This window comes from Serinus canaria, chromosome 9 (assembly GCF_022539315.1).
Source record: "Serinus canaria isolate serCan28SL12 chromosome 9, serCan2020, whole genome shotgun sequence".
Lineage (NCBI taxonomy): Eukaryota > Metazoa > Chordata > Aves > Passeriformes > Fringillidae > Serinus > Serinus canaria.
In genome coordinates, this window is record NC_066323.1 from 12,010,439 (window position 1) to 12,036,837 (window position 26,399).

The following is a 26,399-nucleotide window of genomic DNA, read 5'->3' on the forward strand; positions in this document are numbered from 1 at the left end:
ATGTTTGAAATATCTTCTTAAAACCTAACATGCCAGAAAGTTTAACTTTACCATAGTTTACAGATTTCAATTTGTTTTACCCCAGTTTTGCTTATCTTTCCATGGAGAAAAGCCAATTCATTTCCTAAATACACTTAAACAGCAAGTTAACAATGCCACAGCTATTACGATTACTGAAAACTAACACTGATACTATGTCACCTAAAAACTCTGCTTAAGCTGTCTCCACAGGGTACACAAATAGAGGATAAAGAATTGCATCTGCTGGTTTCATGTTTAGGAGGATTATTATCTAGGTATAAATAACCTGATATATAAGGATATATCTTGTGATACCATTTATACATACACAAGGGCAGAGTGGGGCTCACTACTGCATTAAGCAAATGTCCTGCTGCCCTCACAACACAGTTGGAGACTGTGTTCATTCATTGCTTGGCAGAAATGTGCACTGAAATTCTAGTTTTTCCTGTGCTCACCTTAATTTAGACAACACAAACATACACATTATTGCAAATCATACAAGGGCTACTGCTTCCTGATAGAAGGGATTGATTGCCCTAAATTTAGAGTGGCTGCAAGACATAAGACTTTTCTACTGAGCTTAGAGCTTGTAGTGAGAACAGCAAAAAGCAGAAATAGCCTTTGTACAACTATTACACACAAACTTTGTTGGCTCAATATTTACTTTCATGTCTCAAATTTCAAGTTTTCATGTCAAAATACTACAAACAAAACCCACATCATGTCCAAAAGGATTAAGTTTATTTTTCATGAAAGGTTCCACATGCTCATTTAGAAGGATACTTGCTGCACTGAAAGTTTAATTTAAGAGGAAAAGAAAAAAAAAAGGAAAATGGACTGCTCTTAGGAATTTGGTCCCCAGGATATATCCCTTTGTGACTGACCTGCAGTCACCAGCATAAAGGCCAGCCTGGTGCTAGAGCTTCCACTGTGAAAGAGCTTGCAAAAGAGCAGGAGCTATCACATCTGTGAAGAATAGCCTACCTCTAACCAGAGTCACCGCAGGAACAAGAGAATCTGTTGATCTGCAGTCCCACAAATGGAAGGACAACTCAGTAAATCATTGCCCAAATTCCCTTCCAAACAGTCCCAGAAAATGCAACCCAGACCTTCTTGTCAGAGGCACATTCTTTATGGTGACAGGGGGACAGATGACAGTGACGGCCCTGGGTAGCAGAGCCGCTGTGAGCGCCCTGCAGCCGGAGCCCATGGCTCCAGCTGGGCTCTGCCAGCCCTGAGTGCGAGCTGCAAACGCTGGCCATGGAGCAGGGGCTGCTTTACACTCAGCTAGCAGGGACTCAGGGGCTTGAAACATCTTCAGCTGCTGAGGTATATGTACTGGAGAACATAAACCAACTCATACACTTCCCCAGCTACCACAATCTAAAGCTACATTGGAGTGGTCATTTTATCCAAACTATCTAACAAAATGCATACAATTCATTCTGTTAAAGTAAAAAAAGACTTGCACTATAAGCTTCAGGTTCTTTTCCTTCTTGACACTTAAGACTTCTGGGAATCTGACTGCTGGAAGCGGTTTAACTTCTCTGGATTATTTGATGCCATTTGAGAAAAATCACGAAAAATGTCCTGATAAATTTCATCTCCTAGGTAGAAAAGAAAAGAGAAACAGTTTTAAACATTTGCAATAGTCAACATCACCCACATCACCCACCATTGCACAAATGCCCTACTGTGCAACACTTAATTCATGTATGAATACTGCTTCTAGATGGAGTGATGCTGATGTGAACTCTGAGGGACTGGTTACTTGCATGCATGTTCTGTAGAAGCAAATTAAACAAAGCCAAACTATACCTGAAATAGTACCTCACAGGCAGCCACACAGAGGAAAGTTCAGAGTTAGAAAGGAAAAGTTAAAGCAACTTAAAAAGAAAAGAATATTTATTAGCCGTTAAAGAATAAAATCCTTGTTTTTGCAAGGAACTGCTAACCAAGATTGTCTACAGAACAAAAGAATGATGGCATAAATAAAGATTTACTTGGAAACAGATCAGAATTCTTACAGCCAAACAGAATTCTCCACGAAAGAAACAATCAGCAAACAATAATATATAAATATTAAAAAAGCAATCTTAAGTAGATAAATTATTGTTCATAAATTACTTTTGTCTATTACTTCAGCAAAAATAAAATTTCTACATTCATTTCATCTACATCTTTCATTACATTTTTCAGTTTGATATCTAAGAACAATGATACTTCCCCTAAAAATCTTTCCTTTTTTTTTTTTTTTTTTTTTTAAATCTTTACCCTTTGAGCCTAAACACAACCCCACTACTAGAACATATTCCAAAGTATGTTCTTCCCCCTCCCTGTCTACACAGGAAAACACATTCAGGACTGATTACTTCTTGAGTCATTGCCAAGTCATTCTTTTGCCACTTTAAAATGGACATTTTTTCATTCATTTTCACATTCTTTCATATTTTGGAGCATTTTGGGCCTTGAGCTCAAGTTCTGTTTTAAAACACTAACCATACCCTTTTGTCTTCAAAAGGAATTAAAACCATCAAACATTGGGTTGGGTCAGGAGCTATGTAGCCATCCAAATTTGAGAGTCTTCCCAACACAGATGGCTACACAGGACACAAGATCCCAGCACTACTGTTTCTTGCTGACAGCTTGATTAATAGCATGACGAAGAAATCAACCCAAAATCTCTCTCAACGTGTATATCGAATATGAAGATTTTTTTTTTCCCCCCTAACATGATTGTGGAAGAAAAGAATGTTTTTGTGCTTAAAAGTTTGTACTACTGGGAAAAGTTACATTGTTTTGTTTTTCAATTTTTTAATGCACATTTGCAATGTTAAAGCTATGATTCTTTTGGAGATGAGACTCCATTCTTTTAAAAACACTTTTCACAAATAATAACTGACCTTCCAGAAATATTTAACAGGCCAGTAACATAATTCTTCCCAGACTCTAAAAGATGAATACATTCAATACTGCTCTACTAGGAAAAGTCAGTTCTAGAGAAATTCCTTTTTGGTTTTCAGATTTAATTTCAAGTATGGTGTCCCTGCCCCTGGCAGGGGGGTTGGAACTAGATGATCTTTAAGGTCCCTTCCAACCCAAACCATTCAGTGATTCTGTGTTCTAGAGATGAAGCAGGCACAGGACAGGTTTTACTGTAACAGCTTGTGAGAACTTCTTGCTCTGGGAGACCAGCACAGAATGGAGCTGTAACATTCACCAAAAGAATAGCTATGAAGGGCAAAAGCAGAATTAGGCTTCTGTGATAAAAGTAATTATGCTTTTAATACAGAATTGGATTCCACTGGTGAACAAGAACTGCAGTTCAAGTTGCCACACTTGGTTCTTTCAAATTAACTTGAAAGAAGAAAAAGCTGTTTTTGAAAGATACATTGTGGCTCTGGCTTTGTCTCTATTACATAACAAAAATATTACATACAAAAATAGACTAAAATAAAGTGCCCCTTTAGTTTGTATGTTGCATTTATATGCTTAATACTGTAAACCTTATAATTTTAAAATTCTACTTTAAAATTGAATTCTGGAAGTTCTCTTTCCAAGCATGTTTTCCCTAAAGTGCAGATTATATGTACAAAAATACTGTAACACTGCTTTACCATTTCACACCAGAGTAACTCAAAAGGCACACATCATACATTCAAGAAAAGGTAGGAAGAAAAAGTAGCAATGCTAATATCAAAGAGTTAGCAAGACGTACTGTAGCACCAGGAGATGAGCACTCAAGTATTATACAGAAACAGCACTAAGGTGCATATGGCTTCTACCACCAGAAATAACTTTTTAAAGCTGGTTTTAGCTAGTTCCCATTCCAGGAATGTTGTGGAAGACCAACTGTACCTTGCAAAGCAATAAATTTGTTCACTCAGTAGCTCAAACCAGCCATATATACTTAAATTATAAATTTTGATGCTATTAGCTACATGAGCAATTGTTTATCAGCTGCATTGCTAGAGCTGAGAAGTAGGCAGTTGGCTTAACTCCGATGACAGCAAACTCATACAGTGATATTTACCCTCAGACAGCTACCAGCAAATATACAATTGTCTTGAAAATCCCTTTTTTCTTCTAGAATAATAATTTCAGAACACGGGAGTTCTAAAGTAAGGGCAGGGCAGATAATTTAACATGAATAAGGAGTGAAAAAGACCTGTATCCCTTAAAACCACAGAAAGCTGTGACACCTTGTGACAGCAGACAGGTTCTGTGCTTACACTGACACAACCCTTCTATAGCAGACAAAAACATTCAAAACACTCAAATATTGACTCCAACTTTTAAAAGAAATTGCACCAAGCACCAGAGTGAAGGGGGCAGAGCTGTGCTATCCAAAGACAGTAAGTTCTCTGGCTGGGACTCTGCTCCAGCTTGTGGCAATAATTTCAGAAGTTACTCTAATGAAAGCCTCTCCCTGATTTTTGGCAAGCTCTGCCTGTTGTGGCAAATCTACTCTTCACTGTCAATCTCACCTTACCAGCTGTAAAGTGTCAGGATCAGATTGCATCAGCTGCAGTCTCTAGATTCTACTGCTCCAATTTGGTAACATGTCCCCTGCCCAGTTCCTCAGTGGAAAACACATAAGGGCTTTATAGGACTCAACTGAGAGTACTCAGCACTCAACCTGAAAAATAAGGTTGACTTTTCACTTCTGCCAGGAACAGCAGGGTGTTTTTAGCTAACTTCATAATCAAGTGTGCCTTCATTATTGGTACTTGCATGATATGAAATTACCTTCCTATGGAAGCAAATATCACATCAGAACACGGTGTAAATTAGGTCTGAGTGCCTGAGAATAAAGTTGCACATATGCATTAAATATAATTTGTTACTTTCCCGCTGGAGTTGGCTCAAGTATCTGCCAGCTTCCATTTGTTTTTTAACCAAACAGAAAGAAACTCTGCATACAAAAATACATACTTAAGAATGACTGCTTTGTTTCTTATTAGTATCTTAATAAATAAAAATATTTTAAAATAAAATTTAAGGAAATAATACTTTCCTATTTTTGTCTGGAGGCAGTTTGAAATATTTCATGTACATTTTTTACATTGGTGTGCAAGGTTTTTTTTCTTTAAAAAAGAAAAAGGGGACCATTCCACAGGAAGGAGAATGGTGTCCTGGAATAAAATGAACTCTTCAAGTCTCTAAGCAAGCTGAGTCAGAAAGCTGCCACTGAATAATGTCAGGTAAATCCTAACATGACACAAATGTCAATGGAACAGCAATAGGAGAAAATTGTGGACAATTACCAGCGAAATAGGGTGGTCATGGCTGTAGTAACACACTGCTATAATGATGCTCTTTAAACAGTCTCCTTTTAGGTTCCCTAAGTACTCTGACAAAGTCACACCACTGAATTTCAATGAAGCTTTAGAATGTGTTGGTTTGTAAAAAACACTATTGTATGAAGCAATCTTAAATTTCCCTCAGACACTACGAATCTAATTGTAAACTGATAAATTCCTGTATACACTTCTTATACTGCATTTCAGTGTGGTTATTAGAAGAGTATTGACCTGGCTGCCCATAGAGTCCTTCTGATTCACGCATTTCTTCATTCATCCTTGCTAGACGCAACCTGCCATCCAGAAAACAAAAGAAACAATGTCATCTTTAAAGCACAAAAAGGACTACAATGCTCTCCTGAATCTCACATCAGAGAGGTCATCTACAGATACACTATTTTGATTTTTCCTTTGTTCCCCCTCTTTTTACGTACAGGAATTTCGACATTTATTTTAAACTTGTAACAGAATAGCAAAATCTAAGTTATCAAGTCAGAAAACAGAATGTACAACTTACAATGTAACAATATCTGCATTTGCAGCTTCCACTGCTATACTCAATGGATCTTTCCCATCTTCATCAGTGGCATGCTGGTTTGCTCCTCGTTTTAGGAATAAGCACACTTGTCTGTTTAGAAAAAAAAAATTGAAGAATACTTTTGACAATAAAGGAAAAAGGCTAATAAAATCATTTGGATGATTTAGATTAAATCATCAAAAGTCTCATATATATCAAAATAGTGCAATTCCTCTAGAACATGTTAGCAGAGTAGTAAGCAAACCATTTATTTAATCCACATTAGAAAACATGTGTGTTTTGCTAGTGGATTAGACTGCCAAATCAAAATACTATTTCCACTCTCACAACCAGAGCTTAAGAAAAACTTGTATCACCTGAAATAGCATTAAAATATCAGAATATCTGGGGCAATGATGAAGCTTCCCATGAACAACTATAGTAAAGGATGGGCATGTATAAATCATGGGGCAGTGAGTTACCCAGTGTGTCCTAGAACTGTGGCATGGTGCAGGGGCCCCCTTCCTTTCATGTCTCGGATGTTCACGTTGGCCCCATTCTGCAGCAAAAATTCACAAGTAACCAATGAACCCTACGGAATGAAAACAAAGAAACCGCTCAGCACCAGATCTCTAGAATCAAACCAAACCTCTTCTGCCTTCTCACCACTGAGCCACCCAGTAAAGGAAACTAAAGGGAGTTGTTTCCAACTTTAAACACTACTAGACATAGAATTCCAACAAAGCTTTAACAGGAAAAAATATTTCAGAAACAACTCTAAAAGAACACTCTAAGTATAACTTCAGCATCACATTATCATTCATTAGGGACGCAAGCAGCTCAAAAGGAACAGTGACACAGAAATATCATTATTTCCCTTGCTCTCCTCCCCCATCACCAGTGCTGTACATCACATACCCCTCGCACTGCCTGAATGAGTGGTGTGGCTTTGTTTTCTTCCACGTTGACCCAGTTTACTTCAGCTCCATGAGCCAATGCTTCTGCCATGTGAGGAAGATTTTTCTCAAAGGCAGCTTGATACAACTGCAATCCTGGACTAGGCTGCTTGGAGTCACAGAACACTGGAGACTCTTGCTTGTCTCCTTCTGAAAAAAAATAAAGAATTGCTTATCTTATTCCTCTTTTAACAAGGTACTTCTTGGAATTCTGATCAAAACATCATTTCTCTGGCAATAGGTAGCTCAGCTTTTGCAGAATGCTATGTATTGTTGCCCCATTCTGCCAGGGGAATTCACAAATGCCTTTAGCTCCAGTATTCAGGCACAGTCTCTTCAAAGAACTATTACTGCACAGAAAACATTCTCTCCACATTACTGGCACATGTGTATATACTTCAATCTACATATTCCATGTAATTTCTAAGAAATTGTTTAAGGTTTGGAGTGTGTTTAACTGTAAACTGCAAGACATGAATAAAATTCATTTTCTGCAAAGATGTAGTCATACAAATATATCTTTATCTGAAACACCTGAGTATAAGGCTATTACTGTTCTGACCTAATTTTTGTTAACAGACACCATTGTCATTTACCAATTACTTGCTGTGGCTATAATCTTTTGGACTAAAGCACAGTCTTTCTCTTCATCTCAGTAATGGTTATATGGAGTGAAGCCTGGGAGATAAAGATGTTGCTACATAGAAACTTTTGTGAGTTACAGCATCATAATTATTTCTACAACATAATAAAAAAAAATCCAAGCCACATGCTGCCTGTCTGCAAAAACATCTGTGAACTTCTGGATTTAAAATATACCTTAAAAGAGTGCTTTCATATAGAAGAATAGGTCTGCCTTATAAAGAAATGTTTTAGAAATTTTGAGAAGCCATACTCAATATATCTGTCAGAACAGCATGCTAAAATTAGCAAATAATTTCATTCATCAACTTATAGAACTTCTAAGTTGAAGGAATGATGTTTAAAGACTTGGTCGATTCCAAAAAAATAAGAAACAGAAAAATTAAGCAAGAATGCGCAAAAAACACGTAAAAGCCTACTATCTGTGACTCAAGAGGAATTCTATCTCTGTGGATTTATTTATTTATAAATGGATCATGCATTTGGGATCAGCCTCATCTGACTGGAAAAAAACATAGTTGTTTGAACCCATTTAGAAGGATTAAATGTCATTTTTGGTAGCAGGGCCAAAAGAAAGATCCCTCAGGCAAATTTTACCCTTGCCAAAGCATTTCAACCAGCATAGCAGACATGAATTGTATCACCAAGTATTAATCTTTTTTACAAAAAAAAACCTGCTGCTAAGTGATTAAATTTTCATCTTACAGTGCAAAGCCTAACACACCTGGTTCATACAAACTGTTGGCTGATATAGTAGAGGCAAGGTGTTCTCTGCTGTCATCAGTGCTCGGCTGGATCCCACTGTCACTGCTTCGGACTGTTTTGGGGGAGAAACTGCAATTACTATGCAGAGCTGAAGCTACCTGCTCCTCACAGATACCATGATAATAAAGCAAGCTCTTATACTTGGTCCTGAACATAACTTTAAAAAAATGGCTTGTTCTTGTTCAATATTCTTAATGTATCCATAGAAAAACATGAAGTCACATTTTGTAACCATAACATTTACAATAATGATAAAAAATGTCAAAGATAACTAGAAATGAAAAAAAATCAGGATAAGTAAAAAAGCTTAAATTATTTCATGAAAATATTAAGCAATGCAGCAGCCTGGAGACAACAGATTGAAGCAGGGAATGGCCACAACACACAATGGATCACTAGTGCAAACAGTGAACACGCCACAGCTGTAGTACTTACTACTACGGAGTTTTGAAGAGGTATCAAAGTAGGAGAAGAGTGAATCAAGCTCATCAGGACAGAACAGAGACTCCCGTCTCGCCTCGTCGCTACTTACAGCAACCGCTGGGACATGCAGGTTAGCAAAGCACAAAGCAGGCAGTAAGGAAGGGACAGGGCAGGAGAGAACGTTATTGGAAAAACCAAGAGGATGAAAATACCGAGGAGAGAAGGTGGTTAATATGATTCTGAGTTATAAGCATCCTCATTCCAAATCCTTCCCCGTGTAAAAAAACACATCTCTGAAGAAGTCTGTTCTTCCCTACACTCTACACTAGGCTACAACCCATTAAAAAACCAGATTCCATAGTCTCTGCACGAGGCAGAAGTCAATTAATATAAAAATATGTTACCTTAAAAAGAATATGGGCAATACAGCTAAGGAGAGAAGTGTGTAAATACCTTTTTGGGATGCTGCACCTTGTTCCCCTGCCAAAAGGGATTTTTCAGGGCCACTGTGCCTTTTGTCTTCCTGACTTGGAGGCAAAACTTTTGTTCCAGGCTCAGGCAGAGGTACTGATGCAGCTTGCTTCTCTACAAACTTTCTTTCCACATATTTTGCTCTGATGTATGCCTCCTTCTCTTGCCTGTCATATACAAAATTCCTGGAGTTAGTAAGCTAATATTTTAGTATTTTCATGTATTAAATGAATATCTATTTTGTACTAAAGTCAGTAACCAAAACTGTAGCTTGGTATTGCACATAAGACACACCTATAGCACATTGTCAGAAAGATGCAAAGCACACTGTCACTTTCTGGATTCATGATTAAATTTTGCATAAGGCTCAAAAGAAAGTAATTTTGTTAAGGTCACAAACATGTATATACTTTCAGACAGAGACTTTGGAAAGTGGTATGTGGAAGAAATAAGCATTAGTTTTTCTATGTTACCTGTATTAAACCTTTATACACATTTACATTGTTAATAACCTACTAATAAACAGATATTTAGTTTCTTACATAAATATAAATTGCAGCATTGTTACAGGAACATTAAGATTACACAAGAAAACAATAACAAGCCCTAGGTAGGCACAGCCATCAGTTCCATATCACATACTGAAGTATTTTTCCTTGTAACCTGAGGTTATCAGCTTAAAACACAACAGCAGCTGTGCCAAACTGATAAAAGGGGCTGTAATTATTGCATTGAAACTGCTGAAAAGCAGTTCCCACTAGAAGGAATATCTAGCAAATCTCCTACTTTGTTTATATTATCATCACTCTCTCCAAGTTGCCAACACTTCATAAAATGTAGTTTTCCATACTATAAAACTGCTGGGCAGCAAGCAGCACAGAACTGGAAAGGTAGTAAAAAGCAAGTTATAAGAGCCTATACAGCAGCACAAAGCATTGGGAGTCTACCCGCAAACACAGATTGGCATCAGAGAAATAGAAGACAGCAGTACAATGATTTGAAGGCTGCTTTTTCAGCAGCAGAGCTCATGTACAATGTAGGTAGGAGGATGAGAACATTCTGAGGAACAGGATAAAAAAGCCAAATGGAAGAACAAAGTCACTGTAAACAAAAGGAACAGCCACAGGCTCCTTCCAGGAGCACTCACACACCAAGTACAGCTGTCTGAGCTGGTACCCAGCAGAGAGGAAACAAAATCCACAAGTTCACAGTGATGCTCTAGACTTCTCATCAAAAGGAGGGAGTGAGATCATAAAAAAACCCCAAATGAACAGCAGAAGCAGAAGGGACCAACAGAAGGAATGCCCAATAAACAGAGACAGTGAGAAAAGGGAGAGATACAGGGAAATGAGTACTCTCCAGGAGTGTAACACAGTTAAGTGGCAGCATCTTTTACAGGGGGAGGCTAAGGGAAGCAACAATAAAAGGAAGCAACAGGCACTGCTGGTAAAATACTACCTTTGACTTCCAGATTGTGGCTTCTTTACTCCCACTTTTTCCAACTTTGCTTCATATATTCTATTTATAACGTCATTTCCCAATTCACACATAAGCTATAAAGCAAAATGAAAAAAACTCAAATATAATTGCAAAAGCTTCATCTACCCATTAATTTGTTTTTAACCTCACTCAGCCTATATTTACAACTTAGTGTTTTCACTGGTAAAAGTACACTAACAGAAATAAGCATGGGTTTCTATGATAATAAAGAAACAATCAGTGAATAGAGAGACCAAATTCTGAGTAAGGTAAGAAAAAAATCTAGTCACTCTTAAAGTGCCTGAAAAAACAACCATCAGAATGGCACCTGCAGGTCTCATTAACAAAGGTGCTTTTCCACCAGTTTTGCTGGGAGCTGTTCTTAGCCCATCAGCAAGAGACAATTCAATCAACTATATTCCACCTTACTCAAAGGATATAATCTGATACAACTACAGAAAAGGAACAGAGACAAAAGCCTCCTTATAGGAGAACTTAACTCTTTTGATTGCAATGAACAGATTTCTTGTTTCTAATACCAGGTAGAATATTTAGTTCTGATATTTACATGAACAGTACAAGAGGTACAGCTTTTTTTTTTGGAGTGGGCATGGGGGTTGGTTAGTTGTTTTCTCAGCATGAACACATTGATAAAAAATTATTTAACCACAAAGCACAGGGTCTTTTGATTGTTCAGAACAGAAAAGCAATTCCTAAGTGCCAGCACAGCTAAAAACAAATGTTTGCAGGAGTTATTCACTGGCACACATGCATCCATGCAAGAGTTCCTATTTCAGGATTTCAGTGTCACATGACTTTTTTAACCATGGATCAACTTAGAAATTTGGCACACAAAAGCAGTTGCATGAGTATTCTCCTATAGGCCAGAAGCATCTCACTGTTAAGAGCTGACATTCAAATTTTTGAGTATGATCATGCTTTAGGCTGATATATCACTTCCAAAATTTTCAGCCCACTGAAAGACATTATTGGTTTGTAAACAGATTTGCCTTTTTATATGTTGAAAGTATCAGATGAAACTTGCAACTCAGAGTGCACTTGGGAACCTGAAGGTGTTGTAAGTTGTTCTGAATTGCAAGTTTGTAGCACAAATTACTACAGAGTATAAGAAAGTATGAATTAAAATAAACCAACACACAAGTATAAACATTTTCTGCTCAAAACTGCAAGACACACTGGGTACAAACATGTTTCCTGCATTGAACTTTATGATGCAGAGGCTTTAGAACAACAATCTAAGTACCAAACAGAAGGCTGTTTCAAAAATACTGCACCTTTAGGAGTTCAGGTTCCCATGAATCCAACGTTAAAGATCTTACTTTTGAAAAGTGGACTCCCAGGCTCCTAAACAACATGGAAAAAACCATTAACCTGTAACTACATGTTATATCTTACCTCAGACAGATTTACCATTAATTTATGCAAATAAAGCAGTTACTTTAATTCTATTTACAAACAAGAGTCTCTAATTTTCTTTCAATATACCTTTGAAGAGGCAAACACCACCCTTGCTAATTAAGCCAATGCACAATTGAAATGCAGCTGTGAGGAGCTCCCCAACCTGTGTATCCCAGAGCACTCGATGCACAGTGTGATCCCCAGGTTGATACTGGCCCAGCGAGGATCTGCCAAACCACAGTCACAGCAGGCAGCATTACCAGCAATGCACTGCACTCGCTGCAGAGCACTCTCTCCTTTCAACAACTTCTCTTTTGTCTCACTCCCAGATTCTAGGCTCCCGGTAGAAGGGGATGATTTCTTTTCCTGTTTCTAAAAGAGAAAAGACACAAACAAACCCATTAAGAGACATGCTAAACTAAAGAAATAAAGTCCCACAGATACTGACTGAAATACAAGAAAAGTCTCTTCTACCAAGGCCAAGGAAAGCCACAGAATAGAAAAAAAAAAGCTTAGGTTTTTAGAAGATATATAAAACTGAATATAAGAATATCCTATGATTTTTAATCACACTACAGAGAAATCTCAAAAAAACCATACAGACCATAGTAATATTAACATGATGAAGAGAAAGACAGAACAGATATAATTCACAGCCTTCAAAATTTCATTGCATTTCTACTGGAAGACAAACAATGGATTGTTTCTTTCCTTCTCTCTCATTACAAGAGGCTTTATGCATTACAGATTTTCAGGATCTAAAGGGAGGTAGTTGTTTGGTGGATTGTTACACTCACCTCTGATTCATCCCCTTTTTCTCTATATGCTGTGGCAATACTGGTCTGAACAGCCTTAATCCACGCCTGCCGCAGCTTTTCCGAGTCAGCCTGAAGCATGCAGCTCCTGTGACAAATCACAAAGTACTCAGAGACAGTGCCCAAGCAGCTGACATCCAACAGTATGTTGCTCAGGGGCCTGTTTTTATGGAGCAAGTTTCTTGCTATCACAAGTTTAGTAGGCATCATCTAATAAACACATTTATTTTAAGATAACAAAGCAGCTGAGCCTTTGTGAGCTGCAAACTCCTTACTTCAAAATTATTTGCAGGTAATGCTAATATAGATACAGAAATGAGTCTTCCAAAAACACTGACAATTGTGGCTACAGACAATGGCTTAGCTTCCTATTCCTTTTCTTATTCCAAATTTTTCTTTTTTATGTCCTCAAATGCATTTTTTACACCTGTGACACAAGACACAGGTATCAGTCCTTGAAAACACACTTTCATTCACTGACCTCAAGAGAGTAACTTTAAAGCTCTATGACAAAGAATGAACTACTTTGCTCATCAACAGTAAAAGAAACACGTCATGAAGTATAAAACTGTTCCAACACTTATGAGTTGAAAAACCACAGGCAAGCAAGAGCAAAATGCATGTTATAGTGAACCACAACTGGGGATGCAAACATCAGGATGGACAGCAATCTACTCAAAAGAAAAATCTAAGGAGGAGTGGAAAGTGCAGATAACCTCCAAACCTAAAAGCAAGTTGACCTTGTATCAAAAACTTAAGTATGGTCACATCTCACAATCACTAATGAGGAATCCATGTCCTGCCCTTGCTGTGGCAGGATGCCAAAATTCTTAAGTACAGCCAATGCACTGCCGGAGCTGAAAATAATTTTATTTTTCATTTAGTAGTTTCATTTTTAGTAGTTTAATTTAGAGCATTCTGAAGTATAATTTAACATGACTGAGACAACAGCTTATTTAAGTGCTTCTCTCTCATTGCACCAATCAGAAATGTGGAGAAACTGAGACCTATTTTCTACATTACTAAGCAGCTGATAGTATCAGCTACTACACTAAGCAGCAGCAGAGCCCTGCACCACAAGCCATTTGTGCAAAAAGCACAAGAATGCATGTTTATTTTAGTGCCCAAAGTAAACTAAATACCAGGGACACTTCTCACAGCATCACTTACTCTCAGCCAAAATTTCAGAGAGCAGAATTTTTCAGATACTTTTCCTGTTTTGATCTATCCCAAGAGAAACATTAATCTTACATTTTAAAACAACTACATGTAATTATTTTTATTTTTAAATAAACATACTCCACTGCTTCTCCTTACTTTGTTGGAGAAACCACCTCAAAACAGAAACGTCTCTCTATGTCTTCACAGTGCTTAACTGTGCAGAGCCTCAAGTCTTCAACAACCACCGTGGGATTATCCTAAGAGACAAAAGTTAACAAGAGAGTCACAGGGAAAAAAATAATATAGTTGATAATAAGATAATAATTCAATCCTGAATTATTAATAACTGAGCTCTATTTTCCTGGTTACACTAATTTTTTCCTCCAAAAATAAAATTTGAACTCAGTGGGTTTGGAGATCTACAGTCCAATCGACTGAATAATCAACACCTTAAATTTAAACAACAGTATTCAAAGATACTCTAAGAAAGGAAATTAATCCACAATTAAATCAGAAAAGTTATATTTAAATCAGTAGTATTTTAAGTGCCTAATAAAAAAATCCCAGAAGTTGAATGCAGTGGTTTTGAAAATTTGTTGCAATTCATAAGAATTCCATTCTGAGCTATCAGCATTTTAAAGGTGCAGTTAAAAAAAGAGCAACGAGAATTCTCAAACACAGAATGCCCAACCAAACATGCTCAGACAAACTCAAATGTGTGCTTTCTTTCCAAACACAGAAATGAAGCTCCTTGATTTGATAGCATCAGATAGCAAGGAACAGCCTCTGATCCCAATCTGTTTGCAGTGATAAGGAATTAATTGCCATAAGCTCTTTCTTCTTTTTTCCCCCACCATCTCCAAACAACCTCTGTCTGTTCCCAACCTGAAGAACACCTACAGCTCCTTGGTGCAAAAACAGATTCCAGAACAGCAAACAAAGGGCCTCAAAATCTGACTGAAAAGGCTTCTATGGCTTGGGGCAGAGCTGAACTAGCTGATTTGATATAAAATGGCTGCCCTTCCCACCAGCAACAAGGCAGATACTGACTGCTGAACCACTGTGCATTTTCAACACTAAATACATGTATTTAGCAGCCCTGACTGCTTTGTAACAAGCTTTCATGCTTTTATCCCCCAGTTGCTAAATTGGGTGTTTGAACCAGTAAGTAACTGGAGGAGTAAGTCCTGAAAGAGTTAAACACAACTGCTCAGAGAACAGCATGGAATATTTGACTGCCAGCAAGTGAGCACAAGCCTTTTGGGACCAACAACTTTTAAAGCTCTAACTAGGTTACAAAACACACAGCACATAAAGCATGTGCTTACAATCAGTGCACAGGAATCTCAGAATCTATCAGTGTGGCTATTAGTCTCATTTTACAAAGGGAGAAACTAATTTAGAAGAAAACAGTAGGTTGTTGAAGATCACCCAGGATGCACATCAGCCATTCCCCCAATCAATCAGAAAAATCATCACCCAAACCCCAAATTATCCCAAGCCAGTTTTCAACTCCTACCTTAAACTTCTTCTGGTAGACAAGTTGGTTATTTTGTATTGAGAACCAGCGCCTATTCAAATGAAGAGACATCCAGAGAATACATAACTGATTTACAGTGCTTATGTGACTGAGATGTGCTAATACACAGTCTACAAAGAGACTGCATGAAAGAATTCAGGAAAGTAATACAATTTTGGCAAATATTTAATGAGAATAATGAAAAAAGGGAAAGCAGAGACGAAAACAGAAAAGAAAGCAAGGTTCAAATAATTTGAGTCATAAACAAACACATTCATGTTATGACATTAGTTAAGCTATCACACAAAACACTTTCATTTTAAAGAACATTTCCTTCTGTATTTCAGCAGCAGGTTACAATTTTAAGTATTTGTTTGATAACAAAAATTCACATAGTTTGAATTACAGAAATACTTAAACCCATGTAAACTAATCCTGAAATATTTCTGGGAGTAGAACTAACTTACTAAAGCACTAAAATACTTCAGTGTTGCTATCCCATGCAGGTTTAATATCTATCTACATTGGGCATGTCTGAAATAAAACCACTGCATATAAAGACTAAAAAAAAAAATCCAATGAAAACCATTTAAGTAAGATCTTAAATTAAGCCTCAGCTTTGAAAGAAAATCAAATAAACCACATAAATGCTTTGAAGAAGGCATCCAGTAAAATCCAAAAGATAATATAATGCCTAAAAACTCCTCTGAACTGTATCCTTTCTTGTCAAACTCACTGTTCACACAGGATACATCCCAGATAATGGAAAAGCACTCACATTTTGGAAAAAAAAACCCCTCAGATCTCTAACAATGATGTTTTATCAGACCACTGAATGAAAAAAAAAAACCAAACCCAAAATCAGTAGACATAACCATGCCTTTCTAGCTCTTCTGGGATGCAGAAAATAAAAGCAAACCAATAATCACAGTTTCATTTTCACTGACAAAAATGAAGGGAATGTACAAGACAATTCAGTGAAATTTACACCTTGTTTTGTTCAGGCTTATAATACAAATCTGTGTTTACCACAGCATCATTCCTCAATCATCTCCAATACCCCACCTTTACCACACAGCACTTTTTCCTGAACTACCAGTTAGTTTGAATGGTAACAGTACACAAAATACTGTGTTGCAACAGATCTAGTTATTCTCCACAGGCTGTTGAGCTTCAAGCTACAGTTTACTACAATTAGTAACAAGAGGGCCCCATGTATTTATTCAACCACCACAAGCCATTCCTGGAAAGAAGTGCACAAAGATGGTTAAGAAAAATTAATATATACAAAAAATGTTAGATCCCAAACAGAAAATCTAGTATTTGTTAGAAAGGTTAGTGTTTCATAGACAGATGAGATTCTACCTTTTAACAATCTTTTCAAATGTTGTGCAGATATATTTAACTTAAAAAGCAACAACAGGATCTCTTTCCATTCTTGACTTTTTAAATTTATTAACAGCAGTAGTTTTAGTCACTGATATTGAAAAGGGATCATCTTTACTATCTATTTACAGATGCAGTAAGTGTGCCCCAAATATAAGGCAGGCTTTTGCTAATATTCATATAGGAAACCTATCAAAAAGGCAGACTTGAAAAGGAAAAACTCACATCTTTTTAATGTGCTTTTTTTGAACATAACACAAAAGAGTGCAACATGAAAACCAGTGCCTAAGTGATAAAGGGAGTGGTAAAGGGAAAAACAAAGCAGCCTTGCCCCAAGACAACGAGCAATGGAGCAAATCCCTAGTAAGAGCCTTAGGAAGTGCAATTAACTTCACTAAAGCAATGCTTCACTTGTTCTACAGCTAAGTATTTAATGAGTTACTCTAGTAAACAAGCTCTAATCTCATCAGTTGGTAACAAGAGATGTTATAAATTGTAACACAAATTTGTACCATCTTTAAAACCTAGTCTGGAAGTTTTGAATGTATTTCAGTCCCTTTTTGTTCCTAGTAGAGAAATTAAATCTGTTAAAAAAAATTTCAGTCCAGCCACAAAGGGTGAAGGTTTTGGTGCTTTTCTAAAATAAACTTTTACTGAATGAGATCAACAATTTACAATTTTGGATAACTTGTAGATCACACTTAAGAAGTAGATGTCAGAGTTAATAGATTTTTTTTTTTTGTAATAAGATGAAAGTGTCAGGCTGCCCTCCAAGGTATCAGCACCACAGCAGTTTTATTCAGGCCAAAAACTTGGAGTTATTCCTCATTAACCAAATAACATCAACAAACTCTTCACTTTACTGTAGCAAACAGACTGCTGGGGGTCTACACCAGCATCAGCCAGGAACTTCTGAGGTACAATCTCTGTACTGAAGGTGCTGCCATAGGGTAACCCACATCTATCAGGTTCTAAGAAAAATTTAAAATGTTCAGGCATCATGTGTGCAATAAGTACTGATTATTACCAAAGTTTCCTTAAATGTGTTATTCTGTCAAAAGCAAGAGAGAAGCATGGTGAAGGAGAGAACCTTCTTTGGAATATTAAAGTAGTTTACACTGTCTCACTTCGTAGGGGTTAAATACAGTTGTTCCTGTTTAAAAACTCAATGTTTTCCATCATGTACACCTACACAACTCAATACTGTATTTATAAAATAGAAAACAATGAAAAATCTATAGAAAAAAAAAATCTAATTTCTGAGAACTGAGAGTAATACTGAAAAAAAAAATTTGAGTTTTACATAAAACAATGAATTGTGCTTTGTGATTCTCAGAAACCATATTTTCCTCTAGTTGCTAGCAGCACACAATTAGAACAGAAAAATTAGTAATGCACAACATTTAAAAGTACATGTCTATTCCCAATGCAGTTGATAAGAAAAAAAAATCTCATCAACTTCAATTGGAAAAAGGCAAGACATTGATCTTGTATGCTCAGAAGTTTGAGTGCAGAAACTTGGCTTTAATTCCTTTTTTAGCTAAAAACTAGCTTGATCTTTCTGAGTCTTTTAAAGGAATTGAGCAGCAGGTATACTGGCATCCCAGGCAGAATCCTTCTGTTATTTTCTTAGACTGAGTCACTTATACATCCATTGCAAGTAATCAAAATTAAATGCAGGGTTAATGAAGAGCTTTTTGCGTGCCAAGGAAACATTGGGAAGGTATAAAAGAAGCTGGTTGGTACCTGATGTGATCTGGCTTTTTCCTGTCATGTGAAAAAATGGGGTAGGATTAAAACATAAGGGAAAGGAGGAAAAGGGATGAAAATGCAAAATGAGCAAAATAAGAAAAGAACTAGCATGATCTGAAAATACAGCAGAATTAAAAAGGAAAACATCTATTGCACCCAACCTAAAACCTATTTGGAACATACTAGTGGTCTGACAAATGCTTATCTCCTTACATTTATTCTTTCTTTATGATATGGACTTATTTTTCATTTGAATTCCTGGGAACCAAAAGAGCTGTCCAGCTACTGCTCCATAATAAAGGCACCTGACTCTTGTTTTGATGCCTTAAGAAAACTGCTGTACAATAAGGTGTATCATTTACCAACAGACATACATTCTAAACACAGGTGTCCAAACCTGTTTTTCTAAGACTTAGCAGTACAAGGATATAATTTTGATTCCACTGAACTGCATTATCTGGAATACTTGTGTGCATTATGTCCTTTTAGTCACAACAAAAAGAGATTACAAAAGCTCCATCTCTTTCAAAACAGAGTGACACTGAACTGCAAACAGCTTGGGGTTTACTTTGCAGCCTGCTCAAACACTTATTTGTTTCCAGAGCCAATGTTACACAGAACTGTCCCAAGAACAGGAAACTTGATGCAAAAGCCCAAATAATTTAAGTCTTGAGACGATGAAACACAAGGTGCCAGGTGCCGCAGGAAGACATTTCATTATGCTAGCAAGACATTCGTTTGGACTGAAAACAAATTTTCATTCACCACAGCAGATTTGCCCCCCTTCAAAGGTCTGTATTATGCAGTCTTCTTTTCTTTTTCTTCCCCAGAAACCAGACTTTTCCCAGGATAATACCACTATGGGGTCCATGGATTCAGTGACCAAGACATGCACACAGAAGCATCACATTTCTCTCATATGTCAGCTAGAATCATTCTGCTGTGTCAAACCCACACAAAACCTATCATACCCTCATCTCTTACGCTTTTAATGTTGCCAAGTATCTGCTAATAGTAGCCATTAGGAAGGTTTTTGGTGCCTTTAATTCACTCTTGAAGGAGTCTTTAAAAGGTCTAGAACCAACATAAGAGCAAGTGAGACCAAGGAGGGTAAAAGAGAAGCCTCCATTTTAATACATATTACTACTGACAATGCATTTAGCAGTCAGCAAGGAAGACCAATGCTGTCACCTTTGGCTCAGAACAGCAGGAAATTCCAGTATTTCTAGGTAAATTCTTCTAGTTTTGTTTCAGCTGGTTGATCTTCCACCCACCTTCCCCAAAGATGAGGATATAATAAAGGAGCAAACTGCTAATCTGTAAGAACACTAAAAGTATCTTGTCTGTCTTGACTTTAGCTCAGAACTCCCTGAAATAAAACACATAATGCTCTAAATGTTTCCTCCTTTGATGTTTTGTAAAATTTCATACACAAAACAGTTTAATGCAATGACAAAATCCTTTCTTCTACTTTAAGTAGTGACTGGGAAAACCCTATAATCTCTAGTATATGATAAACTTCAATCACAGCTGAAACTGTAACACTACACAAGTAAAACTTTCCATCACAGGAAACTGGCAGTGACTACTTCCGTGCCTACAGTATAGCAGTCAATTACAAATGTATTCAGAAATAATAAAAATACTTCTTTATTTTTATTAAAACATAGCAAAAATGAGGGGCTAGATTCAGAAATTAAAAACTGTCTTCATTAAGGTCTTAAGTGTATATTCTTGTATGATAAAAGTAGTTTAATAGCAATTAGCAATGGCTTGTGAACATGTGGAATACAAAATTTAAATAAATGATTGATTCAATTTCAGAACTGTTATAGATAGCATCTCCAATCCTATTTTTTGTCTAAAAGCATCCAATTAGTCTATCTCAGTGAGATAAATTATCAAGAATCTAACACTAAAAAGATTACAGGTTTTGCTCTATTGAGTGCTCCTGTGATAAAGAGAAGAAAAAACTATAAGTAAAGATCAATTATGCAATAAAAGCAGGCAGCTCTGACTCATTAATGAGCTGTTTATGTTTGCCCTCTTAAATTATTCCTTGGATATACTTTTTATTATATTTGTTCAAATCTGTAACTTAATATAAAGGAATGTCATTGTGTATCTTGATTTAATTACACCTTCTCCTTATTTACTTTGTGTCCATTTAAATTACCAACACACAGATGTTAGTTTTAATCTCTAATCTCTAACCACTTTAAGGTAAGAGGCACGTACAGTATTCCTAGCAATGACAGCATGTGCAAACAGACACTCCTGTCCTGCTCCCTTCTGTCACCTCCCTTGCAGAGCAAGGCCTTCCTGCTATTCAAAAGAGGAACCCGGAGGCAGAGTCAGAGTTTCACCATCAGCAATGGCAAAAAGGACCTTTCAGCCTCTTGGGAATCCAATAAAGGACAATCTCTGCCCTGTTACTGAGATTTTTCTCAGTATGCTAACACTAACATTTTACCGCACACCAGGAAAGTGCTTTTGACACACATCTCCCAGTTTTCTCCCTTTACCATCCTTTGATGTTCAGATTTGTCTTGGAGAACTCTGAATTCTGCTTGCATGAATCTAACCCAGAAAGTACATTACAATTACAGATAAATAATCAATCAGGCCAAAGGACCAGACCAGAATCAGTCCAAAGCAAAATCCTTTGTACCTGTTTACCCATGACTTGTAAATATAGATACAGTCTTATTGACACAGGGGCCCTTGCATCAGTCTATAGATTTAATTGAAGTGATCCCAATTTCCTACAAGCTTGAGGTGTCCTGAGATGCTCAAGGAAGTACAGAATAATTAAGATTGGAAGGGGCCACCCACTCAAATGCACATTCTGTCCTTTGAAACACAGCAAATAGTTTAACAGAGGCACCACTGAAAAAATAGCAGAACATGGACAATAGAGAGCTCTTTATCACAACAAATTACATCTAAAATTCAAGAACTGTGTCCAGTTGTGCTGGAAATGCTCCAGCATATATATTGTCTTAAAAAAAACACACACCCTTGCAAATGCAAAAAAATCCTGTTCAGGAAGAAAAATATTTAAATAGTAGTAAAATATACATTGTTAATGATATATGACTAACAATATATTTTGAATTCCCAAAAGGGCAATCAAAACCACTAAGCAAAAGTCACTGCACAGGACAGGAATTTTAAAGGATAACAACTATATTGCTTATCTTTCAGGAAAAATAACTTGCATCTTTGACAGTGTTTCTCTGCTTCCAGTGGCTATAGAACTTCTATTTTACTCTGTCTTCTAACACTTTCCTAGCATATGCTTTCACAAGGGAAAGGTTTACAAACAACAAGTACAGAAAACAAGGAAAAAGGCTGTGAAGTGTCATCTCTAAATTAAGTAACAGAGTCACCCCAGTCTTCTGTCAAAACTATGGACTCAAGTTACAGAGATTATGAATCAGATGAGAATTAAGGTTAAAAAGCAGCATTTTTATTATCAGCAAATAGAGGTTCTGAATAATTACCTGTTCCAAGTCTTGAAGGCATTGCTGGCTCGCTTGAATAAATAACCTTCCATAACAATGCCATTGGCTGCATCTACATTGTATTCTAGTTTAGTATCATCACTGGAATAATCCTAGTACAAAGGAACAAGAAAAACACACTGCAGTTCAAATGAAACATCAAATATGAGCAGTACTGTTGTCAAAGAGTAAATATGTAGGAATAAGGTTTTGCTTGCAACACTTATTAGTCAAACAATGACTCTCAGCCCCTGATGGCTTTTTTAACAAAAGCAATTTTAAGCAATGAGAATGCTGAAGATTTGTACTTTACCTGCAACAAGGGGAATTTCTTGTTCAGGTATTGGTGACCTCTACAGCCAAATAGAGGGGGCAAACATTGCTGACAGAGCATCTGATGCTTCAACTGTCTGCTCAAATGGTCTCTCATATATTCCCAAGAATAGAAAAGCAGAGGAAAAGAAGCCATGAAAGTTAGGAGTCAAAACTGAGAAAGAGTTGCAGCCTGTTGCAGATATGTATAAAGTCAGTTGTGCTTGAGCATTTTCTGGAGCTCTGTCATGTCAACAGCTCAGCTGCATAGGAACTTTGAAGACAAGTAATCAAATAAAGATGATGCTATCAGTTAACTCTACAGTAAGGCAATCATGGTGCTGGCACTGATGACAAGACCTTAGCAGTAATTTTTTCTTTATGATCTTGGATAAGACTACAAAATTACAAGTAGGACAACGGAATATGCATTTCCATTAACCTAATAACAACTAAACCCAGCTAATAACAATTAATAGCAGCTTTCTGAGCTTTAGAAAGGCTGACTGCTTATCTTATTATCTCATCTTTAGCAAAGGTAAGTTAGACTAAGTAATAACACATGTGATGATCATTTGCTTTCACATCTCATTGAGAACAGCATGGGCTCTTCCCAGGGAGGTAGAGAGTTCAGATATGCAGAGAGTGGGAGGCTAACATCTACTAAAAAAATGGGTGCATGAAAAAGCACTCATGGAATGAGATCATTTTTCACAACTTTGTCCAGCGATGAAAATAATATACATGCTGTAATTTTATTTCACTGTTATTAAAATATATCCCCTTAAAGTAGACTAGCAACATATGGCTTCTTTCCCTTAACATGGGTGTAAGAGACACATTACTGAAAATTAAATTTCAGAAGAAGAAAACCAAACAAGTTAAATACTGAAAAGACAGAACATTTTGTATTATGATTTTCCTGAACCTTCAGTAGTTACTTTTCGTAAATGGCAAACATCAGCTTTGTGTGAAAAGTGTATCTGAAAGTCTCTGCTTTGTACTTTGCTTCTTAGGAATTTGTCTATACATAAAGGAAAAGAGGCAAGAAATAAATATTAAAAAAAGGAGCTTCAACAGCAACATGGTCATTATCCCCAGGTAATAGCCCAGGATGCACACAACTTTCGTGCTACACATGATGTTTACTCTTGTACATGCAGATGGTTTGGTCCAACCCAAGGTTAATTACACATGATAGTGAAATGGTTACAAATATTAAAATGGGCCCTTTAAGCTCCCCACTCAGAACAGCACAAATTCCTTAAAATTATTCACTGTTTTCATCTATTACTAATCTGAATAAATTACCTAATGTTGAAATGCTAAATCTAGATTTTTATTATTGAATTGACAGAAGATCAATGCAAGAGTTCTGAAAGAAAATGCAACTATCATATACACAGATCTGAATAAACATACTAGTCACAAAAGAAAGCTTCACCAAAAGAAAATAATTTTTAAAAATTTATTATTCAGCAATTAATAACTTTGATTTTCTGCCTGTTTTCTAGATTAGAACATACTGAACATAAAAGATTTCATGTAAGCTCTCAAAATAAAAAGAAGAAAAAACCACTATGCACAAACTTAGACATGCTGATGTCACATTCCCTACATTCCCCAAAAACTGGTAAATTACTCTAACTTACCAGCTCCCAAACATAATGAAATCTGCTAAAGATTTGCATCTTCCTGCCTCAGTGATGCCTGCAACTCCTTGTCTAGTTGAAGACAACATACATTTCCACAGTCTTTTCTGTCCAACCTACTATGTAATCACATTTTCCCCTGGGTTTGGAGAACTGCTGCAGAAAATGCAGCTGTCTTTTCCAATGACTCCAGATCTATGCTTTGAAGGTGTATATGGATCACTTACCATGCCACACTCTAAGTTAGAATTATCTAAAATACTGAGCCTTCTCATGAAATGCATTTAGTGTCATTCTTAATTACTTCCCTGTTTGAATTCCACTTTTACAGAGCAGAAAAAGACATAAAGAGTATAGAGGCAAATGTCAAATATCTCCTTAACTGAACATGGCAGACTACCAGCTGGAGGGGGGAAGGAATAAGGCTTCCATGTGCTTTAACCATAAAACTTCATTAATAAAGTTGTGACCAGGAAACACAATCAGAAAAAAAAGCCCCATTTCAATTCCATAGATAAAAGTAGAAAAAGAAACTAAATTAGCTGTGTTCTGATCTTAGTCTCTGCTATTCTACAAATAAAAAAAATAGGAGCAAACCAGTCACATTACAGTTTATTTTTATCTTGGTGCATGGAAAAGTTTAATGAATCATGAAAAATAATCTGGGGTGGAGAAAAATCCACCCATATCTTTCCAGTGTCCTGTATAAGAGAATCACATGTTAATAAACTCAGTCACTATATGTGATTCAGAATTGTGTATCCTCCCAGCAGGGACACAACTGATAAAGCCTTCATTTTAAACATAATTAAACTAATTAGGTGTCAGGACTAAAGTAGATTTCACCTAACCAGAACTAAGAAAATTTAGCTAGTATTATGTAATTTTCATTGAAGTGCTACATCACACATTTCATTCAGTTTTGAAAGAATAAACATCTATGGCTTCTATTCTGACACTGATTTTTCACGGTTGGCTGCTACTGGAAGAGAAACATGTAGAAATGGGTTATATAAGTGAAGCATACAGCATGCTTTCATGCCTTTTTTCCCCACCCTTTTTCTTTAAATGTCCATGGGGTACAGCAAACCAGCTGGCAATGGAAAAACAACTTTCATCTCCAGAAATAATACTAATCTGGTGTGTCACAGAACACTTAATATTCTTGATAGTGTTTCAGTAAATGCATTTTCATATGAACATATCAATTCATCACACATACTTGAGTCATTTCAGAGCATGTTTTCTGTTTCTGTGTATGATTTTCTTGTTCCCAAAACAAAATCCCCCATTAATTTTCAGTAGCAGAGCTTTTGATTTACTTTCAAAATTGCTATCAGGCCATGAAAGCTATTCAAACCATTTTACCAGTAAATCTTAGGAACTATATTTTAACATTTAATGTGTAACCTAAAGTATTTTTTTACTTTAGAGAATCAGCATTTTAAAAGTTTTTTAAAAAGACAGTAAATGGGAGAGCATAAGTACTAAAGAAAACAACAACCTGAAAAATTACGCCAGCATATACTAAACAGGAGACACTAATTGTGCAAGGCCCCTATTTATAAAGCTGCTCCTATTCCCTTTCCATTGGCAAGAGATGTTTGTCATGCTTAAGCTGAAAAGTCCCTTGAGGAAGGGCTTAGAACAACAGACACCACAAGTAACAAGGTTTACAGCCCAAGACAGAGTGAGAGAATGCAAGAGTGTCATTGAGCAAACAAGCCACTTGAAATACAAGCACATCTTTGGTTTTGGAGACAGGAGTTAGTCTGCACAGCTTCTCAATAGCAGCTCTGGTTTATGGCTGCTTTGTGATTGCAGTAGCAGCTGGTTTCCTATCACCTTGTTTACTCAATATGTTAATTTTCAAATCATTCTCACTCCAGCTGTTTCCTGAGCACTTCTTTGGAAGCAGATTTTTACTTTAATGGAAAAGGGATTTGAATACAACAAAAACTATTTGAAGTTCAATGCAAATATTTTTCCTATATCACCTCTCTCATTTTAGAACAAAATATTAGGTCTCACACAACACCAAAAAGCCATGAAGCTGTTTGCAGGTGACACTGATTTTTAAAATATTTCTTAATTACACGTGTTGCTACAGCAATGGGCTGCAAACTGCTCAGAAAACAAGAGTCATGTCTAATATACTGACACTGTGACACCACTCTCTTAATATTAATCTTTTCTCATAAAAATATATTACAAAAATTTCCCAGAATGATCATGAAATTTCTAGATTAATTCACAGCATGTGTTGCTCCAGTTTAATACAGAAAAAATAGTTTCTT

General features: G+C 36.6%; 1 protein-coding gene across 4 annotated transcripts in view; it reads right to left on the minus strand.

Annotated features, from left to right (window-relative positions):
* Nucleotides 1-743: 743 nt before the first annotated feature.
* ACAP2 (ArfGAP with coiled-coil, ankyrin repeat and PH domains 2) overlaps nucleotides 744-26,399 on the minus strand; it is a 60,166-nt gene continuing 34,510 nt past the window's right edge. Inside the window, exons 10-24 of one of the 4 annotated variants that reach the window (XM_050977797.1) lie at nucleotides 22,139-22,251; nucleotides 18,627-18,647; nucleotides 15,495-15,546; nucleotides 14,132-14,232; nucleotides 12,797-12,902; nucleotides 12,163-12,371; nucleotides 11,876-11,945; nucleotides 10,560-10,654; nucleotides 9,084-9,268; nucleotides 8,167-8,259; nucleotides 6,763-6,947; nucleotides 6,327-6,436; nucleotides 5,845-5,955; nucleotides 5,559-5,620; nucleotides 744-1,631 (exon numbers count right to left, since the gene is read on the minus strand). In XM_050977797.1, the coding sequence (XP_050833754.1) occupies nucleotides 1,528-1,631; nucleotides 5,559-5,620; nucleotides 5,845-5,955; nucleotides 6,327-6,436; nucleotides 6,763-6,947; nucleotides 8,167-8,259; nucleotides 9,084-9,268; nucleotides 10,560-10,654; nucleotides 11,876-11,945; nucleotides 12,163-12,371; nucleotides 12,797-12,902; nucleotides 14,132-14,232; nucleotides 15,495-15,546; nucleotides 18,627-18,647; nucleotides 22,139-22,251 (1,617 nt within the window). In that variant the 3' untranslated portion in view covers nucleotides 744-1,527. Of the gene's footprint in view, nucleotides 1,632-5,558; nucleotides 5,621-5,844; nucleotides 5,956-6,326; nucleotides 6,437-6,762; nucleotides 6,951-8,166; nucleotides 8,260-9,083; nucleotides 9,269-10,559; nucleotides 10,655-11,875; nucleotides 11,946-12,162; nucleotides 12,372-12,796; nucleotides 12,903-14,131; nucleotides 14,233-15,494; nucleotides 15,547-18,626; nucleotides 18,648-22,138; nucleotides 22,252-26,399 lie in introns of all 4 variants that reach the window. The other 3 variants (XM_050977795.1, XM_030226924.2, XM_050977798.1) reach the window with 3 other exon arrangements.